The sequence below is a fragment of the Rattus rattus genome, chromosome 3 (assembly GCF_011064425.1).
Source record: "Rattus rattus isolate New Zealand chromosome 3, Rrattus_CSIRO_v1, whole genome shotgun sequence".
NCBI classification, from domain to species: Eukaryota; Metazoa; Chordata; class Mammalia; order Rodentia; family Muridae; genus Rattus; species Rattus rattus.
This window is the reverse complement of record NC_046156.1, coordinates 50,796,416-50,824,082: the sequence shown is the minus strand read 5'-3', so window position 1 is coordinate 50,824,082 and position 27,667 is coordinate 50,796,416. Positions and strand designations below refer to the sequence as shown.

Here is a 27,667-nt window from a genome sequence, read left to right as displayed (position 1 = left end):
CCCTCTTTATCTTGTTTTCTTATGCTTGCTTCTTTCTTTCTTGTTATTTATTCATTTGGTTAAACATTTCATTGAGCATCTACTCTGCAAGAGAAGCCAGGAGGAGTCAGTACTCTTGAGTAGCCTGCAGTAGGGCAGGGGTACTCCACTAGCACCGCCCCCCAAATCAGGTAGAAAATGGAGAGCTCTGAAGGCAGAGAGTTGAAGAGCTGTTGTGCTTGTTCTCTCTCTCTCTCTCTCTCTCTCTCTCTCTCTCTCTCTCTCTCTCTCTCTCTCTCATTATTCTGACAGCTTCTCAGGCAGGAAATGTATAATGGAAAGAGAACAGCTTTCACATGTTCCCCAAGGGCTCCCAGGAATGCCCTAGAAGTGAGACACCTGAGCCAACTGAAGGCACGGCTGAGCTCAGCAACTGTGGGCTTGGTTGGTCTCCTGCTTGCTCATTCATTCATAAAATAGGGACTGAGCCCCTAGGATTGTGCTAGGCTCTAGCAATACACACGGGCAAATATGCAGCAGTACAGAGGGACGAGAAGAAACATGAAGAAAACCAGCTGGCTGAGATAGAAAACAACAGAAGACCAACTGGGGCTCCATGGGACAGATGGCTCCATTGGCAATGTGTCTGTTGCACAAGTATGAGGACCTGAATTCAGATCCCCATGCCAACAAACAAACAAAAGTCCAGGTAGGGAGGTATCCACCTTTAACTGTCGCACTAGAGAAAGGGAGACAGCAAAGACAGGTAGATCCATCCACTGAGCTCGTGGGCCAGTCAGCCTAGATGAATTAATGAGACCTATGTTGAGAGTTTCGATAGATGGATCGATAGATAGATAGATAGATAGATAGATAGATAGATAGATAGATAGAGCAAGCATGCAGAGGTCTAGAAAGTGGCTTAGCAGCTAAAAGTGCTTGCTGCATTGTAACAAATCCCCCAAATTGGACTTAATCCCCAAACCCCATAGAAAAAGCCTGATGCCATCGTGCATCTGTAGTCCCAGTACTCCTACAACACGATAGAGGACACAGGAGAGAGAATCTGCCAGAAGTTCATGGGTCAACCAGCCTGGGGGATGTGATGCAGTGAAGGAAGGTGAGACCTGACTTTGGAAGGTTGTCCTCTGACTTCCACGTGTACGGGTGCAACAGGAACGTGCACATATACCACAGCCACACAAATAAGGAAAGATAACTGCTACACTGCCAATGATCACAGAAAGGGAAATGGCAAAAGGATATATATATATATATATATATATATACATACATACATATATATATGTATATATATACATACATATATATATATATATATATATATATGACGGGATGAGGGCAGGGACCTGGCGAGGAAAGCACACTGAGGTTGGGAGCATGGGCTCTTTTGCCCCATGTGAAGGGTAAGAAGAACTCAGCCAAGCAAAGGGCTGAAGTGGGTAGACAAGGAAAATGGAAGAGAGAACAGAGAGGAAGAGCTAAGGGTAAAGCCAAGCTAGGGGGCCCCTGGGATCTGAATTCAGAGGTGGGGTGAGTCTGCAGAGGTGGGGGTAGGTGGGGTATGGAAATGGGTTGAGAAACAGCTGTGCCCCAACCCCTAACCCCGTTCCCCTGCAGACTTGGACTTTTCCTTTCCTTGAAGTACAGCGGGAAGGAAGCCTCCAAGGGTTCCAAGGGGAACGGGATCTTCATTCCAATTTGAAGTTGCTCTCTGGTTGCTGAGTGTAGATCAGTGATGATAATGGAAGAGCTGAGGGGTCATGGGGGTCACAAGGCTGGGGGAGGGGGAGCTGGGAGGTGCCTCTTGCATAAAGACCAGGCTGGGGACCTCAGCAGAACTGCACCGATTTTGGAAGGGGGCAGGAAGAGGACATTTGAGATCCATTTCCAAGCCAGAAAAGAAGCATGTCTGGCCTGTGTCCTGCTCTAGCACACAAGCTCTAGCACACGCGGAGGCAGGAGTCCTGTTCACTCCCCTCCCCCAGGACGTAGCACAGGCACTTGAGAGTTTTGTGTTTGAGAACTGAGTGCGTGAAGTAGTGAGAAGGTGACATGGTAGGGCCACTGCTGTCTGGCTTCTGGCCAGCCTTAGGGTGTGTGCAGAGAGAGGGACGTTAGAGGGTGAAGTCCCATGTGGAGTAACAGGAAAGATGCTACGACATTGTTGAGAGCAGCATGGGAATGAAGGAGGCCCACTGTGCGCTTGCTGAATGACTAAACAGATGTGAGAGGGGATTTCTGAAATGGGACTAGAAATGGGTGTCATCAGCATTCTGCAAATGTTTAAAGCATGTGAGTGGGTAAGGTCACTTAAGAGAGAGGATGAAGGAGAAAGGGGCCCTTACCGACAACCAGAGTCTGTTGCATTAGGTAACAGGGACCCAAAGTCGGCTGAAAGCAGGACTCTGTGGTTTGCAATAATCTAATCCCTAACGACCCTAGTAAATACTTTACCACACCCTTCCCTGGAGTCCCTGGAAAGGCAAGCAGACACCTGGGGGGAGGTACAACTGGGGTACTTAAGAGACAGCCAGGTCTCACGAGTCCTTGATAGTCCTCTAGAGCAATGCACGCTGTTTGGGGCCTGAGGATGATGACTACAGTCCCCAGGGCTAGCTCACATCCAGCTAGTGTGTGAGTATGGTCGGGTCGTGTGCAAAGGGCTTGGAGCTCCGAGCTAGACGAAAGCATTCACTGTGACAACGCCACAGGGATCTCTGGTGGTGAGTGCTGGGTCACGTGGGAACCCAAGCCTGTCTACTGAGTCCCTGCTGACTAGAAGTGTCACAGATGTTCTTTGCCATGGCAGGAATTTGGAAAAGTCACATCAGGGAAAGAGCTCATCTGAGTCTTCCCAGAATCTCTAGGTTCTGGACCTGCTCCAGCTGAGTCAGCCTTCGGTCAGAGGTCTAACCACCTCGCACACCGGGCAGAAATTCTTCCCACAACAAGCACTCGGCTACTGGTGCCTCCATATCCTTCTAGGAATGGCATCCCCTCAGCCTACAGAGTGGTCGGTTCCTAATTTTGGCCATTTTGTTAGAAAGCTTGAAGACCTTGACCAGATAGATGTTCACAGTGCCACCTCTTGGGGGACAGTGAAATGCAGGGAAGGGAGATCAGGCTTCCCTGCTGAGTTGATGTGGGATATTTTCTAATATTTTTTCCACTACATTTGTGAAGGGATCAAAAATAAGGTGTCTGTCTGTCTGTCTATATGTGTCTGTGTTCACATTTTTGGATATTGTTCCTTATGTGCATCCACCTTCTTCTTCTTTCTTTAAAAGACAGGGTCTCTAGCTGGCCTGGGACTTGCCAAGGGGACTAGACTAGCTGGCTGGTAAGCCTCAAGGATCTGCCTGTCTCGCCTCCCAGTGCTAGAGTTACAAACACACTGCCATGACCAGCCTTTAAAAACATAGTTCATCATTGAAAAGCAAGTACTTTATTGACTAAGCCAGCTCTCTAGCCCACAAACATTTTTTGAATCCAATCGGTCTCCTTAACATTTCTATCAAAAATTGAGCCCATGAACACAGAACGCCCTTCAAGTATCTGAGAACAAGAGTTGGTTTTCCACCAACTCATCTCCAGGCCAAGCTGCTCCTCAAGTAACCTGGTTTCCAAGCCAGTCACACCCGAGTTTCTCTTCTGCGTATCAGAAAGTAAGATTCTACTGGCTTTGCACTAAGAAGGTATCTGTCGTTCCCTGGGCTAGATGTTGCCACCTGATTATTAATTAAGGAAGCCAAGATGTCCCATCTCAAGTGTGTGTGTGTGTGTGTGTGTGTGTGTGTGTGTGTGTACACAGACATGAAAGAGTGAATTACCTCTAGCCTTGGTTTTCTTATCTTGATAAAGGTATCAATTTCAATTAAGGAAGTGAAAAACATTAAAAGCTCCACACAGGGGTTTTACCTCCTAAACTTTATTTGGTTTAGATGCATTGAGTCCGCAGAGCAGTACAGTTGGGCCTGAATCCCAGCTTCGCCTCTTACAGGACTGTGACTTTGAAGGTAGGACCTTACATGCCATGCTGCATTTTCTTCTCTGTGGAGCAAACCGTCACACCAATCTTAGAATGCATTTCCGTGTGTATTACACGCATGTCTCAGGCAAAACAAATGCATGCCGTTTGTGAATTATTCCCACAATTCCTTTGCTAAGAAGGACAGGGCCTCACTGAGAGAAGGTTAATTCACAGCACTTCCTTTGAAAAGTGAAAGCTTCAAACCAAACTGCTGCTGTTGGTGGAGGTCGCTCCAGTGGTAACCTTCCACCCATATTTGTTTAAATGCAATGGCTTTTAATTATTTATTTGTGTGCAACTGGCAGGGATCAGGTCTCTCCTACCATGCGAGTCCTTGGGATCAAATGCAGGCTGTCGGTCCTAGCAACAAGTGTCTTCGGCCACTTGGCTCTCTTGCCAGCTCAGTAAGCAGTGACCATACTTCCTTGGCACCACCTTGTGCCATTCTCCTAAAGCTCAGTGTACCCACTCTTACCCTGTTAGACGGTGAGGAATGGAGATTCCGGCAGCAATCTCGGACTAGGATCCTGAGACAACAGATCTGGGCCTCGAATCTCTCTGACTCCAAAGGCCCATCCCAACCACCACTGCTGTTCCATTCCCTAAGGCAGCCCCCAAATTAGGACTCAAGTCTGGCCCCGGGGACAGCAGACGCCTGGAGTGTGCCTTCTACTGTAGGCAGATTTCTTCACGTCCAAACATACACAGAAAAGGACAAGAGCACGCCCAGAGAAGGGCAACCGTAAGAGTCGATTCCAGGGTTCTGAAGGTGTCACTGTGTAGCCCAGCTCTCTCCCCTCCGGATGATCCTGGCATCCAATACTCTGCTGTTTGCTAGGTTCTCAGTCCTGTAAATATGGTTTCATATTTATGTTAAAAACAAAACCCAAAACCCAGCTAAACTAAAAAACAGTTATTCTGGATGTGGGCCCTGATGCGTAATGTCATTAGGGAGCCAGCAGTACATCCCATCCCATTATCGTCTGGCCAAGCTTCTCTGAGCAGCCTGGCTGTAAATGGCTTTCTCGTGGGGGGTGGGAGGAGGGCACAGCCCTCTCTGCCCTCCAGTTGGAGGAGAGATTTTATCTTTAATTGACAACTGGCCGCCTGCCACCGCCCTGTCTCTGCTGCTGGCCCAGGCTCACGGCTGGTTTTCCATGTTCCTTTAGGAATAGGTTTCCCCTTGTTTGTTTCTTCCCCGGGGCCCCGTGGTCCTCACCCTGCCATTCTGTAATGCCCTAGACAGCACTGGGTGTGTTCTTGTCCTTTACTGAGTGTATTTGGACATGAAAAAATCTGTAGAAAAAAAAAAAGACTGAGCTGAAGGCAAGGGTGAGGAGGGAGCTAGCATTTACTGTAGATCTCCATGCTGTATGCAGACCCCTGAGCCTGGGTCAGGCTTGTTAATGCCATGTTTGGGATAGGCACCATAATTTTACGGGCACGAAAATGAATTTGAAGAGTGGCTCCCATGTTATCTAGCTAGTAAGTGGGAGATCAAGGCTAAACGGAGGCTCCTGTGACTCAGTTTATGCTTAGACAGAGTGAGGATGAAGGAGTCTCGAGCCCGCACCTAGACCTGGCCGTGTGATTTATAGGGCCCAGTACAAATGAAACCACAGATCTTGTTGGAGATTAGTAACTCTACCATTGTACCGGTACTGGCTGGTTTTGTGTGTCAACTTGACACAGCTGGAGTTATCACAGAGAAAGGAGCCTCCCTTGAGGAAAGGCCTCCATGAGACCCAGCTGTAAGGCATTTTCTCAATTAGTGATCAAGAGGGGAGGGCCCATTGTGGGTGGTGCCATACCTGGGCTGGTGGTCTTGGGTTCTATAAGAAAGCAAGCTGAGCAAGCCAGGGGAAGCAAGCCAGTAAGCAGCATCCCTCCACGACTCCTGCCTGCCTCCAAGTTCCTGCCCTGTGTGAGTTCCTGTCCTGACTTCCTTTGTTGATGAACAGCAACGTGGAAGTGTAAGCTGAATAAACCCTTTCCTCCCCAACTTGCTTCTTGGTCATGATGTTTGTGCAGGAATAGAAACCCTGACTAAGACAACCATGATGACAGTAGCGTCCTAAACCCAGCACGGGGCCCTTCTGAGTAGCTGCAGACCTGTATATCCATAAACCAGCCTTGGGTATGCTCCTACATTGGAGTGGAAGGACTAGTGAGAGCCACCAGTGTACCAGAGCTGGGCACTTTCCTAGCCCACGTACCCAGTGTATGTTCACTCTCCATCCCCAAGAGGCTCATGGTTGTGCCACCAGTCTTGTGTTGGCTTCAGTCCATCAGCCATCATGCAGTCATTGCAATGGCTGGCCTCCCCAGGGCCTTGGCCCATTTAGTCTGTTGCAGTTGCAGGGAGAAAGAAGTCCCTGTACAAACGAGCAGGCACATAGTGGACTTCCCCAAATAAGGAAGATTTGTTTCATGTTATGGTGGGTTCAGGTGACAGTAGCGGGTTGTGAGGACACTGCTGGGGACCCAGGGGTTTAGAGTTGATTTCTTTCCTACAGATCACTTTGGAGAATTGCCTGCTAGCTGTAAAATGCAGGAAACGAGCCACAGGGAGGGTCCCTGGTGGGGACTCAGTTAGGCTCAGGTGTGCTTGCACTCCTTACACACAGGTGGTAGCTTCCTTGGACCTCACAGAAGTACCCCCCACCCCACCTACCCACAGACCCACAGTCAGAAAAGAGAGGTGAGGCAGAGGCTCACAGAGGAGCAGCAGGACACTCAGATGTCTTTATTGGTACTCGAGCACAGCATGACAGTTGAGGGCATGCAGACAGGGCACAGTGGGCCCAGCCTAGGCGTGCCTCAGACACACACAAGGGGACAGCTTTAGAAAAGGACTGACCAATACCAAGGGTGGGCAGGAAGGGCCGAGGGAGGGGCAGAGGCCAAGGCTGAAGGGGTCACCCGGCCTCTGCTATTGCACGCATCCTCTGGCCACTGGCCAGGAAGTACAGTATTGCAACTGGTCTCCTCTTGCCCAAGGTGTCCCCTTCTCAGACCCCTGAGCCAGATGGGCAAACAGATCCCCTTCCATCTGCCCAGCAGCATCTTTGAAAAGAAATGGACAAAGGAGACACACAAAAGAAATGAAACTCCCCTCTGTCACGGACACAGAAGGGGCGCTGGAAGGAGTGACAGAGGCTGCAAAAGAGCCCCTAGAAGTGCCCCCCAAACTGGGGTGTGGGGTGGGAGGTAGAACCCCAATCTGGGGTGGGGTTGGGCTAGTGAAGCAGTGACCCCAGAAGGGCAATCTTGCCTTCAACTGGCTTCAGCAGGCCGCCTGCTGGCAGGGGAACACCCCCAAGTGAGAGCAGCCTGGGACCACCCAGCTGGAGGGGCAGGGCCCAGGTACACTTCTCCTGGGACATCCCAAAAACATGGTCAGAAGAAACAATCCATGAAGGAAGAGGGGGTGGGGAAACAGGGTGGGCAGAGGACTTGGGAGACATAGCCTAACGATGAAGACAGACCACCAGTAGCACGTGCACTACACACAAGAGTATATAGTATGTATGAATATAGATACTATATGTGCATATATGTCTCTTCAATGTACAGTAGAACAGAGTATCAGACGCAGGTGGCTCTGGGCCCTGAGAGTTGCATGGGAGATTTTTCCACCAGTCTTGTGCAAACAAGGATATCTTTCCCAGCAAAAGATTCGTGCCTGGGTTCCAGAGTTTTCCTAAGCCTCTGGCTTTCTGTCTGTCTGTCTTTCTCACGTTGGTGCCGCTCTAAGAGAGGGTGAGGACTTCAGCATGGGCATAGTTGGACGAGAGGGCGTCTTGGCAGGTCTCTGTGTTTAAAGAGCACAGGTGTGAGACACTGGGACGCACGCTTTCGGCTCAACATTGCCTTCTGGCAGGGGGTGGGGTAAAGAGTTCAGCAAAAGAAAAGGAGAAACAAAAACGGACAAACAAACAAACAAAAAAAAACAAGATGTTAGAAGGAAGCCAGCCAGCCTCTGACCCACAGGCTGTGGGCTAAGAAACAGCCAAGAACAGTGCTGGAAGGCATAGGGGACCCAGGGCTAAGAGGCAGGGAAGAGCTGGGGTGGCACAGGAGTGGAGTGAGCCCTTCAACCCGCCTCCAGGCAGGGGAGACCCAGGCGATGCTGAAGCCCAGGTAACCATTTCCAAGAACTGCTACCATCTCAGGCCTTCAGCGTCCTAGTGCAGCGGCCAGAGGAGCCTTAGCAAACTGTATATAGCTTAGCAGGGAGGCTATGGGGAAATCCCTGATGTGGACTATGGCTTCTGGACCATGACCCCAGCTGCTCTCTACTCAATTTGTGCTCTACCCCAAAGAGCTCCATCTTCTCTCACCACCACGGACAATCCCACTATCCCAAGGGGCAAGAGAAGATGTCTCTAGAGTGTGGAGCCATGCCACACCCACACCCTCAGAGCCCTGGGGCATGTGGGGGTAGGGGTGGGCAGAGGGCACACGGCAAGCTGGCACACAGCATCTTATTGGAAGACCCACAACCTCAGCTTCAGATATCCACAGCCTGGGTCTTTCCCCTAGTTTCCAGTGGCAGCACTGTCTAGATAGCTAACAGTGTGGAGAGGTTTCAGCCTCCCAGACTGACTACTATAGCTATTAGGTTTGCAGTTAAAGGCGGGCATATCATTTGACATTCAACTCTGGTTCCCTGGCACTCGCGTTAAAAGCTTTTGCTAAAAACACGTTCTCATCCCAGAGCGACCCGTTGACCTGTTACCATCTCCTTTAGGCTCTGGCCCCAACTCTCCTCCTTGAACACAGCCCCCTTAGCCTTCTAGAGTTCCTGCATCTGAGTTTTATCCCTCAGGAAACCACAAAAGCAAGCTTAAGGCTCTTCAATGCTCCATCTCTGAGGGCAAGTCAGAGCCACCTTTTGCCCTGTTTTCCTAACAGTGATCTGTCTGTGTACATTCAGAAATACGCAGCCATTGGTCCCTACTCACAAGGAAAAGGGGAGTGACTTTGGGCACTCTATATACAGGTCACCCTAAGATGCCCTGGGCAGAGAATGGCCTCGGGTGGCTTGGCTTTTGTCAATGGTTTCTATGCTCTCTGCCCTTGGGGTCCTCTGATAGTTGGGGGATTCTTTCTAGGAGTCTTAAGCTAACCTGCATAACTCACCAGGGATGGTGCAGGAGCTCCCAAGGGAGACTGGCCAGGGCCCTGCTCTCTTAGATACTTTGTGAATGGCAGTCTGAGCCAGCACTCATCATCTATCTCCCTAGCTGTAATTGAGCAGTCACCTTCCCACTGGTGGTCCATCACAGCCTCCTGCCCTAAAGCTTGGGCTGTGAGGCTAACTCCAGGGCTGTCAGTAGTACTGACAGACCGGAAGGTAAGGCTAGGAGTTCTTTCCTGGGCTGCCTGCTTGCCCTTTAAGAAGGGGCCCAGCCCCCAGCTACAGGGCCAAGTTTCTAAAAGCCAAAGTAACAGATCCAATTCCAAGTCTGACCCAGGGAAATATTAACTGTGTCCTCAGTGTCTGGGTGGGAGAGACCTTAATGCTAGTGAAGGATATTCATTCAAGGCCTGGATGGGCCCGAGGCTGTACAGGCCACCACCTCTTAGGGAAGGGTCTAGTATACATGGAGATTCTGTCAACGATGGATTCCTTCTTTCCTGGGACACTGAGCAAGCACAAAAGTCCTGAGGTAGCTAAGGGCAGATAACCTACCTACTTCTTCCAGCAAGTGGGCCCCTGTTTCTTCCCTGTTGAGCCCGGAGATGGGGGGAGGGGCATGTATAGGAGCCCATCCCTCCAACAAAGCACTGGGGGCTTCAGCCTGGCAGACGCACTGTGCTGCCCAGGGACATCTGTGCCCCCCACAGGGGTGCTATGAGTGTGCCCATCCCTGTAGGAGGGAAGAGGGGAGGAGGCGGTGGGTGCCGTGGAAACTTGGGCTCCTGACAACTTGAGGGTTGCCACAGAAATAGCTGCCTCAGCTCCCCGAACCAGAACGGCAAGTCAGGGAAAATAGCTGTGGTACCGCTAAACTGGACACCTGGCTCATCATGTCTCTGTCAGACCACAGTCTCCTGGTGCCAGGAGCCTTGCTGGGTGGGGTGAACCTGCCATGGGGAGCTGCATTCAGACACAGCATCTTACCCTACCCCACAGGCTTCCCTACCCATGACACCTTTCTATATCTCCTTATCTCAGAAGACATCTCACTCTTGAGAGCAAGTAGCATCAGGCCCTATAGAGCACAGCTCAAGTGGAGTGTCCCAGGGCCTGCTCTAACAGATCTTTTCAGAGGGTCATCTAGTTAGTGTTTGCTCAGCGCTGACAGACATGTTTGTCACATGCTTTGCACGCTGACCCCAGGAAACAATCTTATACTTATACCACCTTTCGAGTTGCCCCCCTTGGTCCCAGTCTCCTGCCAGGTCCCTAAAGCTATCTCACCAGAAATCTTGATTACCCTGTAGGGAGCCAATATGGGCCTTCCTTAGTCACTCCCTTTTCAAAGTTGCATAATCTGACTCTAAAATTGCCAGGCACGTGGCCCTGCTGTCAGGTCAATTCCCATCGGGTGAAACAGGCAATGTGGTGGCTGAGGCTTTTGTTCTTTAGCCCCAGGCTGAGGAAGGGGCTTATTGGGAGCAGGTGGGGCCAGTGGCAGGTGTGGGCAGGGTAGCTTCCATTTCCTCGCTTCCCCTCGGCTGGCCCTGTGCAAGGTGTACCCCTGCTCACCCAATGACTCACAGACCTGTTGTTCCCGGGCTCGTTAGGTAAATGAATACACTTAATTATAGAAATTAGATGAGTCTCTGGTTCTGGCAGGAATACAGAGCAGAGGCTGGGTGGGAGTGGCAGGTGACTCAGAGGCAGGGCTGGAAATCTGAGGGAGCGGGAGAGGGAGCAAACTGTCTCGGAAGCAGAGGAAGCAGTATGGAGAGATGCTGCAGCACGGGGCACAGATGGGATGCTGGGTGGGCCGCAGGGTGTCACCCGCTGAATCTGGGCACAGGCCCCAGGGAGGAGGGCCTCCCTGCACCCAGACACCCTGCCCAGGGCTTGCACCAAGTCCCGGGCTTAGATTCTAGGAACTCCCACCTGTGCCCCATGTCACAGCTGGAAAACACCAGGTCCTATTCTCAGGGCAGCTCTAGCCACAGGCTTGCTGTTCTAAGCAGTCAAATGCCCTCTACACCAGCAGAAATGCCCCGAGAGACAGCCTTGTTACCTGCTGATCTTGGTATGGGATGGACAGACAGACAGACAGACAAGCTGTTTGGTTATTAGTTAAAGGCCATAAGGAAAGCAAACGAAATTTCTGTGATTAAAATACAAATGTAGGTATGACTCGAAGGCAAGGATGAATTGCTCTCGATAGTCCATGTACCACGGCCAGGCCTGAGTGTGCCAGCACCCATGGTTCAGGAGACTGGCTATGAGGGAGGAGCCCTGTGAGTATCTCCTCCTTGCACTCAGGCTCCATGGCTGAACATTTGGGGGAGCCCGGTGCTGTGTAGGTCTGGCTCAGGGACTCAAAGTCTCCACCCTGACTGAAGTTCCTGTCTGTTGTTCTCTCAGACCTCAGGAGGGACAGGGGCTGGGGTGGCATGTCAACATGTCAGCTTAGATGTGTGTCCCAGTGTCAGAGCTGAGCAAGGCCATGGGTGTGGCTAAGGACCTGAGTGGCCAGGTGGGGGCTGGTGAGAGGGTGGAAGGGGTGCGAGAGCAGGAGCTTTCTCGGAGGATAGGGCGAGCTGTATCTCGATGCCAGTGGAGACAGCCCCAGACTGGTTCCAGCTGCTCCCGCTATGTTGTTTAGACTCCGGGACTTTTCACAGCCTTGGTGAAGAAAAGGCACATGGGTCAAGAGGAACATCTCCTCATCAAGGAAGCTCCATGCTACTTCAACAGACTCGGCTGGGTACGTAGGTGGTCTCAGACTGAGGTGGAGGCTTCTCTCCTTGCTGGGAGTAGCTTCCTAACAGTCTCCTGGGCTCCTGAGGGCAGACCATAGGACCTGTGTCCTGTCCTGTTTCCCTCTAGCTCTTTGGTGGTTCAGCCTCACAGAGACCCCACAGCTTCCAGCACGTTCCTTCCCCAGTGAGGTGGCACATGCACTCCTGGCTCACTGGAAACTACTGGTTAGTGATGGGGTCAGTTTGATGGCTGGAAAAAGCCCGGACTCAGTCTCTCTTTGTCCTAGGTCTAGATAAGTGCAGAGAGGTGTGGTGTGGGGAAAGTTGTTAAGTGCGCACTGGGAGTTTGGTGATATTAATTGCCACACTTGCTTAGCAGGCCCTGTTTCCCAGCAACCCACCTGTTCCCTCTCGAAGGTCACTCTAATTGGCTGAGCTACATGCTTGTTGCCAAGAAGCAGTGTGGAGGCATCTTGAAAATAGAGCAGATGGGCCCCAAAGGCACCCCAGGGAGACAAAGTGGAGGGATGCAGGCTCTTCTGCATGGTGCCTGTACATGTAGGAGCGCCCGCCGTCAGGGCTCTCCTAACCTGTACTCCCATGGTCTCTTCTACCAAGCACCTCACAGCACAAGAAGGGAAGCCAGGGTTTTCATCCTCCAGCTCTGTGCTCTGAAGTCCTCCACAGGAGAAGAGGATACATTTTATACCTTTTCTTAGCAGGCTGCGGCCTGAGCACAGCTCTCTAGGTGTAAGAGAGGATGCAGAAGAATTTCTGCATTCTTGAAGTGTAAATCGAGAAAGGCATGTCCAGGGCCTGAAGACTGGGGCACAGAATTGGCAAGTGACGTATATGAGCTCTGCACACTCTCTACCTATAGCTATTTAGCTGGGGCCTCTGGGCCATCTCCTTCCAGGCGCCAGACTGCTGCTCCTGTTGCTGTTACTGAGGAAGGTGTGTACCCAGCAAAGTCGAATGCCCGCCTTTCGGAGCTTATCAAATCAGGATGCCTAGGAATCACACAGGAAGGTACCCAGGAGTCTACCCGGACTGGGTACCTAGGAGCCATTTTTAGGGTCTCAAAGCATCATGGGATGTTCCTGCAGCAACTACTACTCTTGACAGACTCAAACCAGTCTCAGCCTGGGACTTGGAACTGTGAGAAGTTGACTGTGGGAAACCTAGTTGGTAAAAGAGCGGCCAGAGGGAGAACTTGGTGGGGGATACTTGTTTAGGGAGGATCACAGCTTCTCCTGGAAAGAGGCAGGATGTTGGGGAGGTTCTGACATAGGACAGGCAAGGTCAAGTGGGATCAGAAAACAGGGAGGACAAGGAATGGGTCTTGAGCCTCGTGGTTCTCAGCCATCATGGGCCCTTATCACCCTAATGGTTTCTGCTTCCCTTCCTCCTTTAAGGCTAAGAGCCTCTAGCTGCACAGCCCAACCTCAGCTGTCTCTGCCATGCGCTGGGAGCATGGTGCTAGGATTCCAGCCTCCCTTGCCAGGTAGGAAAAGGGCTGCTCCACTAAATTTGAAGATACTCCAGGTCACTCCTCAGAGAGAACTCTCCCTGCCCACCTACTCATAGCCACCCCTGGCTCTGTCCCATACCCATCACATGCTAGCAGCTTGCAGATATGAGTCAGTCCACCTTAGGATCCAGGTCCCCGGGGAAAAACTGAAGAAACATGGTCTGAAGACCTAAGACCTGAAATCCCTGAGTCTGCTTCCCTGGGGAAGCTTTGGCAGTGTTTAGGAGGCTGCATATGACCCTGTGGGCTAGGCCTAAAGGCTGCTGCAGGGCCAGAGTGAGGGAGGTGATAGAGTGTCCCCTCAGATGTCCACTACTGGGTGGAAACCTTTGAGGGAGGGGCTCCACAGGGGATGCTAGAGACCTTTTTAATCCATACACTGGCATTAGGAGAGCCGTCCTAAAAGCGAGGGCGCATCCAAGGCAGAGGAGATGGTGGCCATGGGCTGAGGGGAGGGGGAGACCTCGAGCTCTGTGGGGAGGGCTGGGGAGACTCAGCTTTTGGGGGGCTCCCCACCTGCCCAGTCCAGGGAGCCATACCTTTCCGGACACTGCCATCAGCACAGGCATAGTCCCCAGCACTGAGCAGGAAGCAGGCAGCTGCCTTCTTGTTTCTGTCCCGTGTGCCTGAGCGTCTCAGGGCTCGACGCTCTTCAGGGGTGGGGGCCGAGGCCAGGGGCTGGGTGAGGCCAGCTCCCTCCTCATCGGACAGCACCGCATTAGCGTCACCATTCTGCTTGGAGTCTGGAGGGGGACAGAGAGAAAGGAAGCTAAGATGGTTGCTGGGGTCTTCCTAAAAGGAGATACTTGGGGTCTCCGATCCCAGGTCCAGGAAGCAAAGGCAGAATGCCTGTGCTCCGTCTGAAGGATCTTCTCTCAGCTTTGGCTTAGAGCCTCCTTTGGGGGTTGGACCACAGCACAGACATCCATCCTACAGCAGCAGTACTTCCCAATCGGGCTTGTGAGGTTGTCCCAGGAGATCAATCCTGGCAAGCACAAATTCTCATTTCCCCTCGGGTCTGGCTCAGGTAGGCTCTTGATGAGTCTGCATTCCTCAGAGAATACCTGGCTGGTAGGGATAATGGGTGGTGGCTCAAGTGCCAGAAATACTCAGAAGTGTCTCCAGCTTTCTCCCTGCACCACTTAAGGCAGATATTTCTTTCCTCAGGCATCTAGGCCATGCTGAAGGGCTTGGGGCACGACTCTCTTATGTCTGGGAAGATAAAGGGAAGAGGCTCCAATTCAAGTCTTCCCTGTGGGGACCACCCTGCCTTTGTTGGAGAGTAGCACAGTCACTGTAGCCCTGATGGTATGTGGTGGAGTTAATTGGCTTAAAGACAGTGGCTCCGGCATTGGCCACCCACAATCTCGGTGTGGCCAGTTAAACAGGATAAGGGGGGTTGGGGATTTAGCTCAGTGGTAGAGCGCTTGCCTATGGCGCAAGGCCCTGGGTTCGGTCCCCAGCTCCGGAAAAAAAAAAAAAAAAAAAAAAAAAAAAAAAACAGGATAAGGGCCTCTGTGCTGTGCACATCTAGAAGGTTACCTAAGACCCTCTGCATTTGGTCATAAGGATCTTCTGTGGGTTCTGATTGGACCTCAGAACACACTTAGATTCCTAACAGGGCCAGGAAGGGGCACCATGTTAGTAGTGCCAACAGAAGGAGGCGTCTCTATCAAGGTCTTAGTCAGGGATGCTCCAGAGTCTAGTTAATCCTAGAGAGCAACTAACCCCAGCACAGGTGAGGTCACAGGGAAATGTCTGAATTCAGGCCTCTCTCTGGAAAACTAGTCCCACTTCTAGAGTTTAACCAGGAACTGCTTCCTCAGTCTCTCAGCTCTGCTGAGCCCAGCCTCAGCAGACTGATCCCCAGTCACATTCTAGCCCTGGTCCACCATCCCTGGGAACCCTGCCCAACGGATCTGATAGTGCCTTTCCTGTCTTCTGGCCTCCTCCCATGTTGCTGGGGACTATAGTGATTTTCCCTCTTGTCTCCTGACCCAGAACAGGTGAGCTTTCTTGAGTGGACTTTCCCTGGAAAGACAGAAGTTGATGCTTGGTCTTATTCCTTTCAGGACACAGACATCATCAGCTCCTTCCATTTTGCCTCTTCCCAAAGATCCTGGACTACTTCTTCCTTGGTCCCCCTCTATCCATGTCAAGCTGTGAGCCCAGGACTCACTCCAGCTTTACTGAACAGAAGGCAGCCTCCCACTGCTGTTACGTTATCACAGCTATTAGGCCAAGAGACAGCAGACGTGAATGTTGGGAAAGAGGTGACTCATGTGTCGATGCACCTTGGAGGAACAGCTGCCCTGCTCTCCGACTAATCATATCAGCACCAGCATTTGTTCTAGTTTCTCAAAATGTGGCACAGCCACCACCCATTTGGGTCTCATCAGAGTAGGATAGGATATTGATATGTCATTCCCATTGATAGGTTGTGCCCAGAAGGGAAGGAACTGGCTTCTGGGAACAAAGCAAGGGGGGCAAGAAGGGACTAGAAACCAGTCTTCCTAACATACAGTCCCCATGTACTGTCTGCACATCCTACATTGGAAGGATAGCTCATTCCACAAACACTGGTGGTGTTCGCCAAGGTCATTAAAACATGGGACCAAAAGTTGGTCTTAATATTTTGCCCTCCCAGAAGCTCATCTTACACACAGTGAAGCTTGCACAATATAGCACAGACCCAAAATTCACGGGCTTCCTTGACTGCATAGGGGAAAGGGATCCTAAGCCCTACTCACCTGCTCGTTTCCTCTCGACCATACCCTCTTCCCGGGCAGGGGGGCTGGTGTCACTGTAGGTGCTGTCCCGGGGTGAAGTCTCCTCAGACTTGCAGTAAATGGGTGACTCAAGCTGGGGTGGTCGTGGTACATGCTTCTTTCGCTTCTTGGGAAGCTTCTGCTTGGCCATAGCCAGGGAGTAGTACATACCAAAGTTATTGACGATGACAGGCACAGGCATGGCAATGGTTAGCACACCAGCCAGTGCACACAGCGCACCCACCAGCATTCCTGACCATGTCTTAGGATACATGTCCCCATAGCCAAGCGTTGTCATGGTGACCACAGCCCACCAGAAACCGATGGGGATGTTCTTGAAGTCGGTGTGGTCATTGCCCCGTGGGTCAGATGGCCTGGCTCCGATTCGCTCAGCATAATAGATCATGGTGGCGAAGATGAGCACACCCAGGGCCAGGAAGATGATAAGCAGCAGGAACTCGTTGGTGCTGGCCCGGAGTGTGTGGCCGAGCACACGCAGCCCCACAAAGTGGCGTGTGAGCTTGAAGATCCGCAGGATGCGTACAAAGCGCACCACACGCAGGAAACCCAGCACATCTCGAGCTGCCTTAGATGACAGGCCACTCAATCCCACCTCCAGGTAAAAGGGCAAGATGGCCACAAAGTCGATGATGTTGAGCAGGTTCTTGACAAAGTCCAACGTATCAGGACAGCACACAATGCGAACCAGGAACTCTAGAGTGAACCACATCACGCACACGCCCTCGATGTAGGTAAGAATGGGTTCTGTTTCTACCTCCCGCCGGAAGCGCACGCTGGTGATATTCCCTACCCGGTGGATCTCCGTCACATTTCGGTCAATGTTGAAGGCCTCATGGGTCTCCAGGCAGAAGGTGGTAATGGAGACCAAGATGAAGAAGAGAGAGGCAAAGGCTACCACCTGTGGGCCAGAATAGGATATGGCTGTCAAGTCAGCGACGGTTGGCCTTACTGGGAACAGTGACCTCAACTCATAGAACATGAGCATGCAGGTTCCTAGGCCATCGCTAGTCACAGGGTAGGATTAAGGTAAAGACACAGGAGGATCTGTAAGTACCGATGTTCTAGGACAGCAGTTCTCAACCTGTGGGTCACCTATCAGATATCCTGCACATCAGATATGTATGATTCATTACACTTGTGAAATAGCAACAAAATAATTTCATGGCTCAGGGTCACCCCAACACGAGGATCTGTAGTAAAGGGTCTCAGCATTAGGAAGGTTGAAAGTCACTCCACTGATCTAGGGCAATGCTTCCCAATCTTTGTCAGGGTGCTCAGAAGACAGAGGCTGCTTTTGTCTGGAAACGAGTCAGGCCCCTTGCTGCCTGGCCCTGCCTACTACAGAGCTGCCCATCTCATGATTTAATACTTCTCGAATAGTGGTGTGTGGACAAACCAGGTAAAAACCCTGTCAAACCTGGTTGACTTGGGAGGCTTAGGGAAGGGTCAGTATTCCCACTGTCCTCGTAAGCTCCCAGGTGAAGGGTATGCCACATACTACAGCTGCACTAATCAGCCTCTTGAAGGGGGGCCCAAACCAGAAGCATCAGGTGCATGGAAACAAGTTAGAGATGCAAATTCCAGCCACACAAACCCACTGAATGAGAAATTTGAAGGGGACAGGAGTCAAAGAAGTACTTTACTAAACCATCCAGTTTACGAAATCCTGATACACACTCAAGGTAAAAGTCTATTCTATTACTTTAAGGGATGTCCAGCAACAAGGGCTGCAAGGAATAACCTCTCTCTGCCAACTGATCTTCATGACCTACCTTCATGGCCCCACCTACCACCTAGAACCACCTTCTGCCTAGGTAATCAATCCAGGAAGGGGGACATTTAAGGGTTATGCCAGGAGATAGGTGGGCTTTCTCAGAACAACCAACGACTCCCTGATGTTAGCTGGGACACTCAGCTCCAAAGTCAAAATGATCTATACTTATCAGGATCAGAATGGCAGCAGGCATGTGTCAGATGACCTGACAGTCATGGGCATCTCAGCTAGAACGGTGACAGCAGAATTCGGCAGAGGAACGGCTGTAGTAAGTGGCCGGCCATTATGAATGGAGATGAACTTCACATGTAATAACACCAATTACAGTCTTCATCTGTTATTCATTCCCTTCCATCCAGCACTGTCAAGATGCTCCCTGTCGCGGTCTAGCCTTCTGTCTCTACTGTTCCTGCTCCTGCGTGGTGAACGGGGCTTGGCCTCCTCCCGGGTAGAGGACTGAACCTATGCAGGCAGCTGAGGGAAGTCCCTGGCTGCACACTCACAACTCCATGCCTGCCCTGCCAGTTTCTACCTGACCTTGTCCTTATCCCCATCCAGTGAACAGTCAGGTCTGCCTGGCAGGGGGTTTCCTTGTGGTGTGCCTACAGTAAAAGGGAGGAAGCAGTGCAAGATACCAGTGGAAAATAGGGGGTATGGAAAAGCAGGCCGGAGTCCTTATCCCCAGGCCCTCTGGGACAGAAGTAAGGCAAGGAAGGAATTTTGGACATGAAATTCACCATCTGTCCTCTTCCTGGAACTACTGGGCACCTTATATGTGTCACTGCCTTCAGTCTCCTTAGTGACATAGAAGGCAGGTTTCATCTTTCCACGTCACATAAAAAGAACCAAGGATCAGAGAGGTTGCATGGTTATTCTGGGGCCATACTGCCCAGAGCAGGTAAGAACCAGATGTGAACCAATAATCGTGTGCTCTGTGCATTCCCTTTATACCCTTAAACCATATCATCTTCACTATCAGAGCCATTTCCCAGGCCCAGAAGTATAGGCCCTGATTATTGAGCCTGTCCCCTCAGCATGAGAATGTGTACCTCCATAGGGCAGGTCTCCTACCATACACTAAGAGAGGTTACTTCCTTTACGCTTAAGCTAGGATGAGCTGATCATAAACAGCAAGGAAGGAGCACATTGAGATGGAGGGTCCATAGACATTTTCCTTACTTTACAGCTCTTCCTACCTACTTCTCCTCAGTTAAGTACATTTCAAGTGCTTTTGCTGGCCTCATGTCCTCCCTTGAGACATGGCTGCCAAGACAACACGGGCTGCTGCAGGTTGTGGCTGTGGCAATCCAGGGTCCTGGTTCCAAGAAGCAGAAGGGACCAGAGTAAGGGGTGGGGACAGAACTTTAGTTTTGCTAGGACTCAATCAAACACTCTCTCTCTCTCTTCTCTCTTTCTCTCTCTCTCTCTCAGGGACTGTTAGCCAGCAGAGTCAGCCCATCTGGGATCCCAAGCATGAGGTTAATTAGCGATGTGGAAAAACAAGGTCAGAAAGAGCTGCCAAGGGGCTGAGCATAGGGAGCAGAGGCAGGAGGGAGATGCCCAACCTTCGCCACTGCCTGCCTTCCTCAGCTGCCTCTGCCATGGCCACTTACAACAGGCCCAGACCAGTTTCAGGGGGACAGAAACAACCCCAATCCCATGGTCTCCTTGTCCTTGGCTTTTGTTTTATTTAACACAGAGCTGTCCCACAAATGGCCATAAAGTTCTATAGTAACCTACAGTATTCCTCTCCTCTACATTACTCTCAGGCCATTGTTTCCTAAGTGGTTGGCTGGTGTAATTGGTGCTTTTTGCTGGGCCTCATCCTTGAGGAAGGGATACTGTTTCATTTCCCACAAGGCCCTTGACTCAGGCTGCCCAGGACAAAAGAGATCCCAAGAGACAGCAACTCTAGCAATGGCATCCTACAAGAGGTCACGGCTTGTGCCTGAGCCTTAGCCCGCTTCGAGGCTATCAGTTGTGCCTGAGCCCCCCTCAGCAATCCCTGCCTGACTTAGGGCAAAGCAGAGCTTAAGAGTTGGCAGCCTCGCTGGGTGTCTGTTGCCCCAATGATCAGTTAGGTAAGTGCTGTACCCTTGCTGCCATTCTCTCTTTATGTTCTGGGGCAGTATAAATACCCACTTCATAGTACCACTGTAGGATAAGTGAGTTTCAACACAGCACATGCCTAGGATCTGCTAAGTATTCCATAAAATGGTGACCAAGCTGAGGTAGAGGTAGTATCTGGGCGACACTTCCCACCCCAGGCCTAAAAATGACTAATCATTGAATCCTCAGAAGTCTGTACAAGTCAACTCCCTTTCAGCTTCTGGAGACAAAGAAACCGGAGGGCTAGAAGGGATTTGTCCTCGACTCTATGCCTGAGGCTGTCTCCTCTCTCCTTGGCATGAGGACACGGGCTGTAGATTCTAATGGAAGTCAAAACCGCCCAAGCAGAAAATGGCTGGTGTGAATTGGCTGTGCCTGCTAGAGGAGGTAGGTGGGCATCCTGGATTGGAGGCTCCTAACTGTCAGGACTGTACGCCTCCTATCAGTTCCCTGTTCTCCCATACACACATGCTGACCACTGTGGCTTTCAAGGGACCTGTCTATATCTAAAGGCCCACAGTATTGCAACTGTCAGCCAAATTGCCAGCGTTTTCTCCTACTCCATTGTCTTCGAACAAATTAAAGGTCACACTTTTGGGTTCCAATTAGGTTCTGTTACCGACTGCCTATGAGACCTCTGTGAATTTCTGAGCCCCAACTAGCCTTAGAATTGTCATTTACAAAGTGGAAAGCTGAACACCTACTATGTGCCACCGTGCTGGGAACAGCAGGAAAAATATGGACCAACACTCTGGCCTTTTGGACCTTCCAACCCAGTGGAAGGAAGCGGGTGACAAACGGGAAGCTTACACTGACTGCATACCCAATGGTGTGAGCTTTATGGGGACACAGAGAAAGGAGGCATGGAGTAGGAGCACTATTCAAATGAGGGTGTTCAGCTCACATCACCATGAAGAGGTGAGGCCTGAACGGAGACCTAAAAGGAAAAGCTGAGCTCCCGAGGCAGCAGAAACGACAGTGCAAAGGCCCTAAGTCTGCAGTTTAGAGGGATGAAAGAGGACTCTGCCTAATACGGTTGCTTTGAGAATGAAAAGAAATGATACTTGTGAAACTTAGCACAAAGCACGGAGTGTCTGGAATCTGGCACAGGCTGGGTGAGGGGAGAGGTGACAGACACTAGTCAATGGGAACTAAATACAATCATTGGGGGCTGGGGAGGGGAGTCCAAGGAAGGAGGGCCAGAGAGACAGATGGACAGATAAACATAAGGAGACTCATGCCCGAAAACCTATATTAAGGAAGACGTGTAGGAGAAGGAAAAATTGAGAACACAGCCAAAGACGCTTGCAGAGGAAGATCCGTGGAGATTGGGTGAGGGGCTGAGCCTCTGGGTAAAGCCAGAGCTTCCTACCCAGACAGTGCTGAACAGGGAGTAGGGTGCCTTGGAGTTAACGGAAAAGAAGGAACAGAGTCAAGAAAGGCAGCTCCTGGCTCCTAAGTGGACATGCAGGCGGTCCTGGCTTAGCTGAGGGCCATTCCTCCTTTCTCAGCCCTGGCCGTAAGCAGTCACGAGAGCTAGCCTTCGCCTGTGTTCATCCTTGCTGAAAGGCTTCACAGACCTACCCAGAACCTGTGAGTCCTCAACCAAAGGGGTCTGACCAAGAGCCCCTTGGTCAATCAATGTCCTAGGCAGACCTGTCTTCCCTGGAAAGACAACTCTGTCCCTGACTCTGCCGAGTTGGGTATCATGTGTTCCTTATAGCACGCCTCTTTTTAACCCATTATATGGGGAGGTAAGTCATTATCCTACAAGACCCGTTTGGCTTAGCTTTCTACTTTCTCCTAGAAGCCCCTTTCCATTTAGAGGTGGGACTCAACATTCCTCCTTGCCTATTGGACTTTATTCTCCACACCTACCACAGCACCCATCACAGTGCACCTAATATTACTGTTTCTTGCCACCGAGCTCTCTCTCCTGCCATCCATTCTACCTGCTCTAGTTCTCCTCAGATCACTGTACTCTACATGTCTAAAGCCCAGCATGGAGCTGTCATGTGCTAGGTAAGGGTCTTCTAGATGAGTAGAGTCAAGGAGACCACAGCTTCTTCTCATAGGACTGGCAAGCAATCAGAAGATGGGATTAGCCACCTAACTGAGGCTAGAGGTGACAAAGGTATGCCCAGGAGAACCTCCAGATACAAGTCACTTAGCACCTTGACAGCTCTCCAGAGCAAGCCAAACCTACTTCTGGACAGGACTCCTGGTTAAGCACTGGGTGACCATTTCCTGGCCAGAAGGAAAATCTAGCAGGAAGCTGGGCTATTGCGGCATGTTGGCTGTGCACAGGATGTTGTAAGTGGCTAGAACTCAGCATTTACACTAGCAATGTCCGTGATGGAGATTAAGGATCAAGGAGCCGGCTTTCCTCTGCTACCTAACTCTGCTTCTGCCTGCTCTTTCCTTAGATCTCCAAAACAGCCCAAATTTAATTCTGCTCCCCTCCCCCACTCCACATCCCTACGAAAATGGTGACAAACAGAAACAACTCATCATCCAGAGACAAGATGCTCTGAGGCAAATGTTGATCTGTTCAGAATGAGAAAGAGAAACAGCTCTGGGAGGAACCTGGGAGGTTGCCTGAGGCGGCATCAGCAAAGTCTGCAGCCTTGGGCTGCCCAGGGTGGGCTGGCACTACCCTTCTAGACTCCTATTTCATGTTTACTCTATCCAATCACCCTAGCTGGGACAGCATCAGCAAGTGCTGGCTCTCACTGAAGCCTGTCATGAATATTGTGACAACCCACCATATCAGACCATTAGATGAACATGAGTTTTGACCCTCTGCCCCACAACCTGGTATTATTTGTAACTAAGGTTGACCTCTTATTTTACTTATCAAATCACAAGGTGAAAAAGTGAGAGACAGGAGTCAGACCCGGACAATTCGAGAAATGATAAGAAATAACAAAGTGGATAGGAGTGGAAGGGAAGAAGAGGTTCTCCGGTGACAGCCACCCCAAGCCCTTCGGAAGCCTTTCTGGGCTGGAGCTACTGAGGCAGGAGTGGCTGCAGATGTGGACTCATGTGACCTGGGTTTGGATCCTACTGCTACTGGAGGTGCTGTCCAGACAGGTATCACTGTGACCTGGTGTTCTTGTCTGTTCACTGAGGTGAACAATTACTGCCTATCCTGAGCCAGAGAAGGTAGCAGACGAAAGCCCAGTCAAGCACCTAACACACAGTAGATGCCTGAGAAAGAAGAATATTCATTTCTAGCCGCTCTCCTGAGATAACTGGGGATCCTATTGTTCCCCCCTTATGTTCTGAAGGGAAATGTAGTAGGAAAAAAGATCCGCCCAGGAAACTCAGCCAAAAGAGAAGGGCCTTGGCCCCTTCTCTGTACAGATAATCACTGAGTTGAAGTCAACTCATCCTGGGACTTCTAGAGAACAGAGCAAGGAATCAAGATAGCTCAGGATCCCATTAGGTAGGCCTCTAGTCTGCTCTCAGATTCTAGAGATCTGAGTCGGGCCAGGCCCTCCTGGCTCCTACTGGGTTATACAACAGCCAAGGGAGACTTTGCTCTGCCCCAGGGCAGTGTCCACGAGGCGGAGGATAGAACCACTCTGCCCTCAGCTCAAGCCACAGGAACAGAACTGCAGGAGCATCCTGAATACAGTGAAGTCAGCAGGGGTGGTCATCCTGCCTAGGAGCCTTCCGAGTGGACCAGCTGATGGCCAGGCCAGTAGCTAGGCAACAGGCTTTCCTAATTAGCTCAGTTCGCTTTCTGTTTGTGTCTGTTTTGCTCCTGTCATAATGCACCAGTCAAACGACTGGACTGTTGTATGTAAAGAGATGCCTCAAGGCCCAGAGCATGGCTCCTCTGCCCTCATGAGCCCTCCCGGGTGAGTCTACAAACCCCTAGTGCTGCAAACTCCTCCTGGGGAAAACTTCAGCTGATTGAATGGTATACAACAGTACAGAACTCCTGTGGGGGACAGTTCTGCCAACTTGGGGTCAGTGGAGAAAACGGATACAGCTTCAGAACTCTATGACACTGCACTCTCCGGTCTTAAGGAGGGACAGAGCAAGTGTCCTCTCTGATGCTCCCTTGGACTTCTAGGTTCCATTGGTTCCTGGGTACCTGATGTTTTATTCACAGAAGAAAAGAACCTCAGGACATCAAGCAGGCTGGCACAGGGAACCAGCACCTCTCCATCCTGCAAGCAGCCTTTCAGTGGGGGAAAGCACATGGTAGTTACAGGAGTAAAGTCTTAGGCATGAAGGAGCCCTGGCTTTGATTCACAGCCCTGCCACCAGTGTTGTGATCCCAGGCCAGTGGTTTTCTTGCTCCCAGCCTCAATCTGCTATGTGGGCACTGTTTTAAGTTCATTAGGAATAACAGAGATGAATGGACTATCTCCATAGCAAAGCCCTGGAATTAGGATGCTCAGTGAAGAATTGTTATTCTTTTCTTTTTTATGAATTGTGTGTTCCCACTTGTGTGTCCAGGAACATCTCAGAATTGGTCTCTGTCTGTGTTCCTCAGCTGCGGGCAAGCCTTTTGGCTCATGTGCCAGCCAGAGCGCCACAGGATGGTCCACATCAGCACTAATGATCTGAAGGTTGGAAACTAAGGGCGGCTTTGACAAGACAGTTAATGTGTCTGAATCTTGGTTCCCTTCCCTGCTTAAATGGGAGAATTAACCCTCTACCTGATGGTAGAGCCTCTCACAATTCCAGGGGGTGGGGGGACTGAGCAGAGGTCCCAGAATGCTCAGAAAGAGGGCCTGGCTCACTGAGTCAGCTCTTCTAAGAACTGTTCCCCTTTCTGCCTACCTCACAACTTTGTCTCAATGACTTGTGCCTGACTTGCTTTCCTGTAAAGACAAGCTAAGAGCCACTGTCGGGGTGCTAAGCCCACAACAGAGGGGCACTGGTCAGGGGCATCACTGTATTTCCACCATCTAGGCTGATTTCAGGACTACAAGGTCATAAATCAAAGCAGTTGAGGGTAGACAGGGGCCTGGAATCAGAATTCCAGTGGCCACCTCAAGTCCCAGCCCTGTATGGGACCTCTTGCTAAGACCTCTACCTCTTTTCTCTTTCAGGCAGGAGATGTATTCACACCAGACTAACCTATCCCTTTAGCTGCATTCTTCAACACCGAGCTCTCCCCTGGGTAGGAAATGGAACTTTTCCTCCCATGATTAGGCTGAGGACCAGCCTAGTGGGTGTTGAAGAAAGATGGAAAGGTTCTGAGACTCATTAACATGACAACTTGGGGTGCCAAAGGAATCAATCAATCCAGCCTCAGCTTCCAGAAGCATACCCCAGACACAGCAGAACACATGGCTTTTCTTTTTTCCCTTCTGTCTCCCAGACAGGTTTTAGGCGAAGGCTATAAGATCAGATACCAACCTCCAGGGGTTCTATTTTTTTTAAAGTCTAAAGCCTTCTTTCTTCAGGGTTTTAGCTGGCCGAGGATATCAAAGTGAGTGAATAAATACATATCTTTCTAGGACCCCCTCCCACCTGCAGGTCAGGCACCAGGTCTTGTCTAAATCAACCTGTTTCCCCTGCTCCGCATACATCCATTTCCAGTGTAACCTGAACCAGGGCTTTCTGGGAAGCCACTTTGTGCTGCAGCAGAAACAAAAGAGCAGTGACAAATCTGGTATCGTCACCAGGAAGCTTGTGGCTGGCCACTGTCCTGGGATCCTGAAGAGCCTAAAGCAGGTGGCTTTTCCTGTCTACTTCTCACTCCACCTCAGCAGAGGCCAAGCTATGACAGAGGTACAGAAAGCCTTGGGACATGGCCTGCTTCTAGGAAAAGAGGTCTTTAATCAGGAAAGGAGGCCTGGGTTCTGGGGCTCTCTGCCCTTTATGAGACAGGTATTCTGGAAACTGTGCCCCCTTCTCTGAAATGCATAGGAAATCATAGGATCATCTGAAATGCCTGCATACAGGACAGCTAGCAGGATGGAAACAGGTAAGTGTCCTACATAATCCAGGATTCCTTCTCTTGATCTATCTCACCCCTGAAAAAGGCCAAATTTAATCTCTCCAGGACTTTGTGGTCTTGTAGAGGGCAACTGTGCTGATCAAAAAGGAGTGAGAAATGCTGAAGTCCAAGGCATGCCACCCACTGAGGGGCATGTGCCGGAGCAGGCAGCTCGGATTAAGTCCAAGTAGTAAGTTAAATGTGTGCAATCTCCTGATGGAGCACGCAGGAGAGAAGGGGGTGGGGCGTATTCCCAAGGGGCGAGGGTGGGGGGGGATTAGGAGGCAGGCAGTTATAGTCTGCCAGGTATGCCAGTCTCCTTCCACCCCCCTCCCCATCCAACCTACCAACACTAGTACCAAGAAACCCTTGGACACCGAGATGGGGAGACCCTGGCTTCTGCCACTCACCCTGGCCGCCCGGGATGAGTAGGGATCCTCGAAGAGCGCCCACATTCGGGGCTGCCAGCCACGGCAACCCCCGGACCCAGCACCAGGGCCAGAGCCTCCTTCATGGGGGCCCAGGCGCTGCAAGGCCAACTCCCGCTCATCGTCTCCAGCCTCGTCGCCGGGCCCTGTGCCACCCCCGCCCCCGTCCGGGCTCTCGAAGATGTCCAGTGCCTCTTCAGCATCGCGGTGCTGCCGGTAGGTCATCCAGCAGCAGGGTTCCACATCTGTCTCATCGATACCCCAGAAAGTGAGCTCTTCCTCAAAGAGAGGCCCACAGACGTCTGCGGGGCAATGCAGCTTGCCCGTGCGGTAGTAGTTGAGCACATAGGCAAAAACACCCGGGTGCCGATCAAAGAAGAACTCACAGCCCCCGCCGCCGCCGCTGCTGCCGCTGCTGCCTGCACCGCCGCCATCCGACTCTGGCCGACCCCCGCCGTCGGGATCCGCCAGCCAGGCAAGGCGGGTGCCCGGTAGGGTGCGCAGGGTGCTGCGGTAGGTCTCATGTCGCGTGCCGCCCACGTTGATGATGATCTTCTCCGACGCCTCGCCCTTGGCCATCTCCTCCTTCAGACATGTTTTGGACGGAGGCTTGTTCCCCGACTTGCGCCCGCGGTAGGAGGAGACACACACCGAGCTGATCATAAGAAGCGCTGCGGGGCTCCGGCTTGGGGCGGCCGCTGCCCTCCAAACACCCTTCCCAAGGAGGCAGCGTCAGAACGGGGAGGGGGAGGAGACGACAAGGAGGAGGAGGTGGTGGAGGAGGAGGAGGCAGGAGGTGGTGGCGGCCCCTTCTGCGGAGTGGCTCTGCCCCTGCCTCCCCCCCACCCCACCCCCCCGGGGCTCGGAGCAGGAAGAGTTGGCTTTTTGTGGTGCACAGGTGGTTGGGATTTGGCAGGAAGAACCTAGGGGAGGCAGGAGGTGAAGACCAGGATCGAGGACTCAAACCAAGGGGTCCGGGGTCTCAGAAGGTTGAGGCAAGCACAAGGATGCTCCGGGCCGGGGACACGCCCCCCCAACCCCAGAAAGACAGAGAAGCGCACAGTCCCAGAGCACTGCCAGGGTCCGCAGCGCGCTCGCTCGCTCACACTCACACGGGCCACCTTTTGGCTCCTAGAACC

General features: G+C 51.5%; 1 protein-coding gene across 4 annotated transcripts; it reads right to left on the bottom strand.

Annotated features, from left to right (window-relative positions):
- Nucleotides 1–27,667, bottom strand: Kcnc4 (potassium voltage-gated channel subfamily C member 4). Of its 4 annotated transcripts, none has more exons than XM_032897518.1 (4): nucleotides 26,511–27,280; nucleotides 16,214–17,150; nucleotides 14,003–14,206; nucleotides 1–84 (listed from the first exon to the last, which is right to left on the bottom strand). In XM_032897518.1, exons 1-4 carry the CDS (start codon nucleotides 27,189–27,191, stop codon nucleotides 80–82), a joined length of 1,827 nt encoding a protein of 608 aa, XP_032753409.1. In that variant the 5' UTR covers nucleotides 27,192–27,280; the 3' UTR covers nucleotides 1–79. The 4 variants fall into 4 exon arrangements, with proteins under 4 accessions (XP_032753409.1, XP_032753407.1, XP_032753406.1 ...); XM_032897516.1 differs by lacking the exon at nucleotides 1–84 and adding an exon at nucleotides 6,748–7,909 and having other exon boundaries at nucleotides 26,511–27,667; XM_032897515.1 differs by lacking the exon at nucleotides 1–84 and adding an exon at nucleotides 6,748–7,847.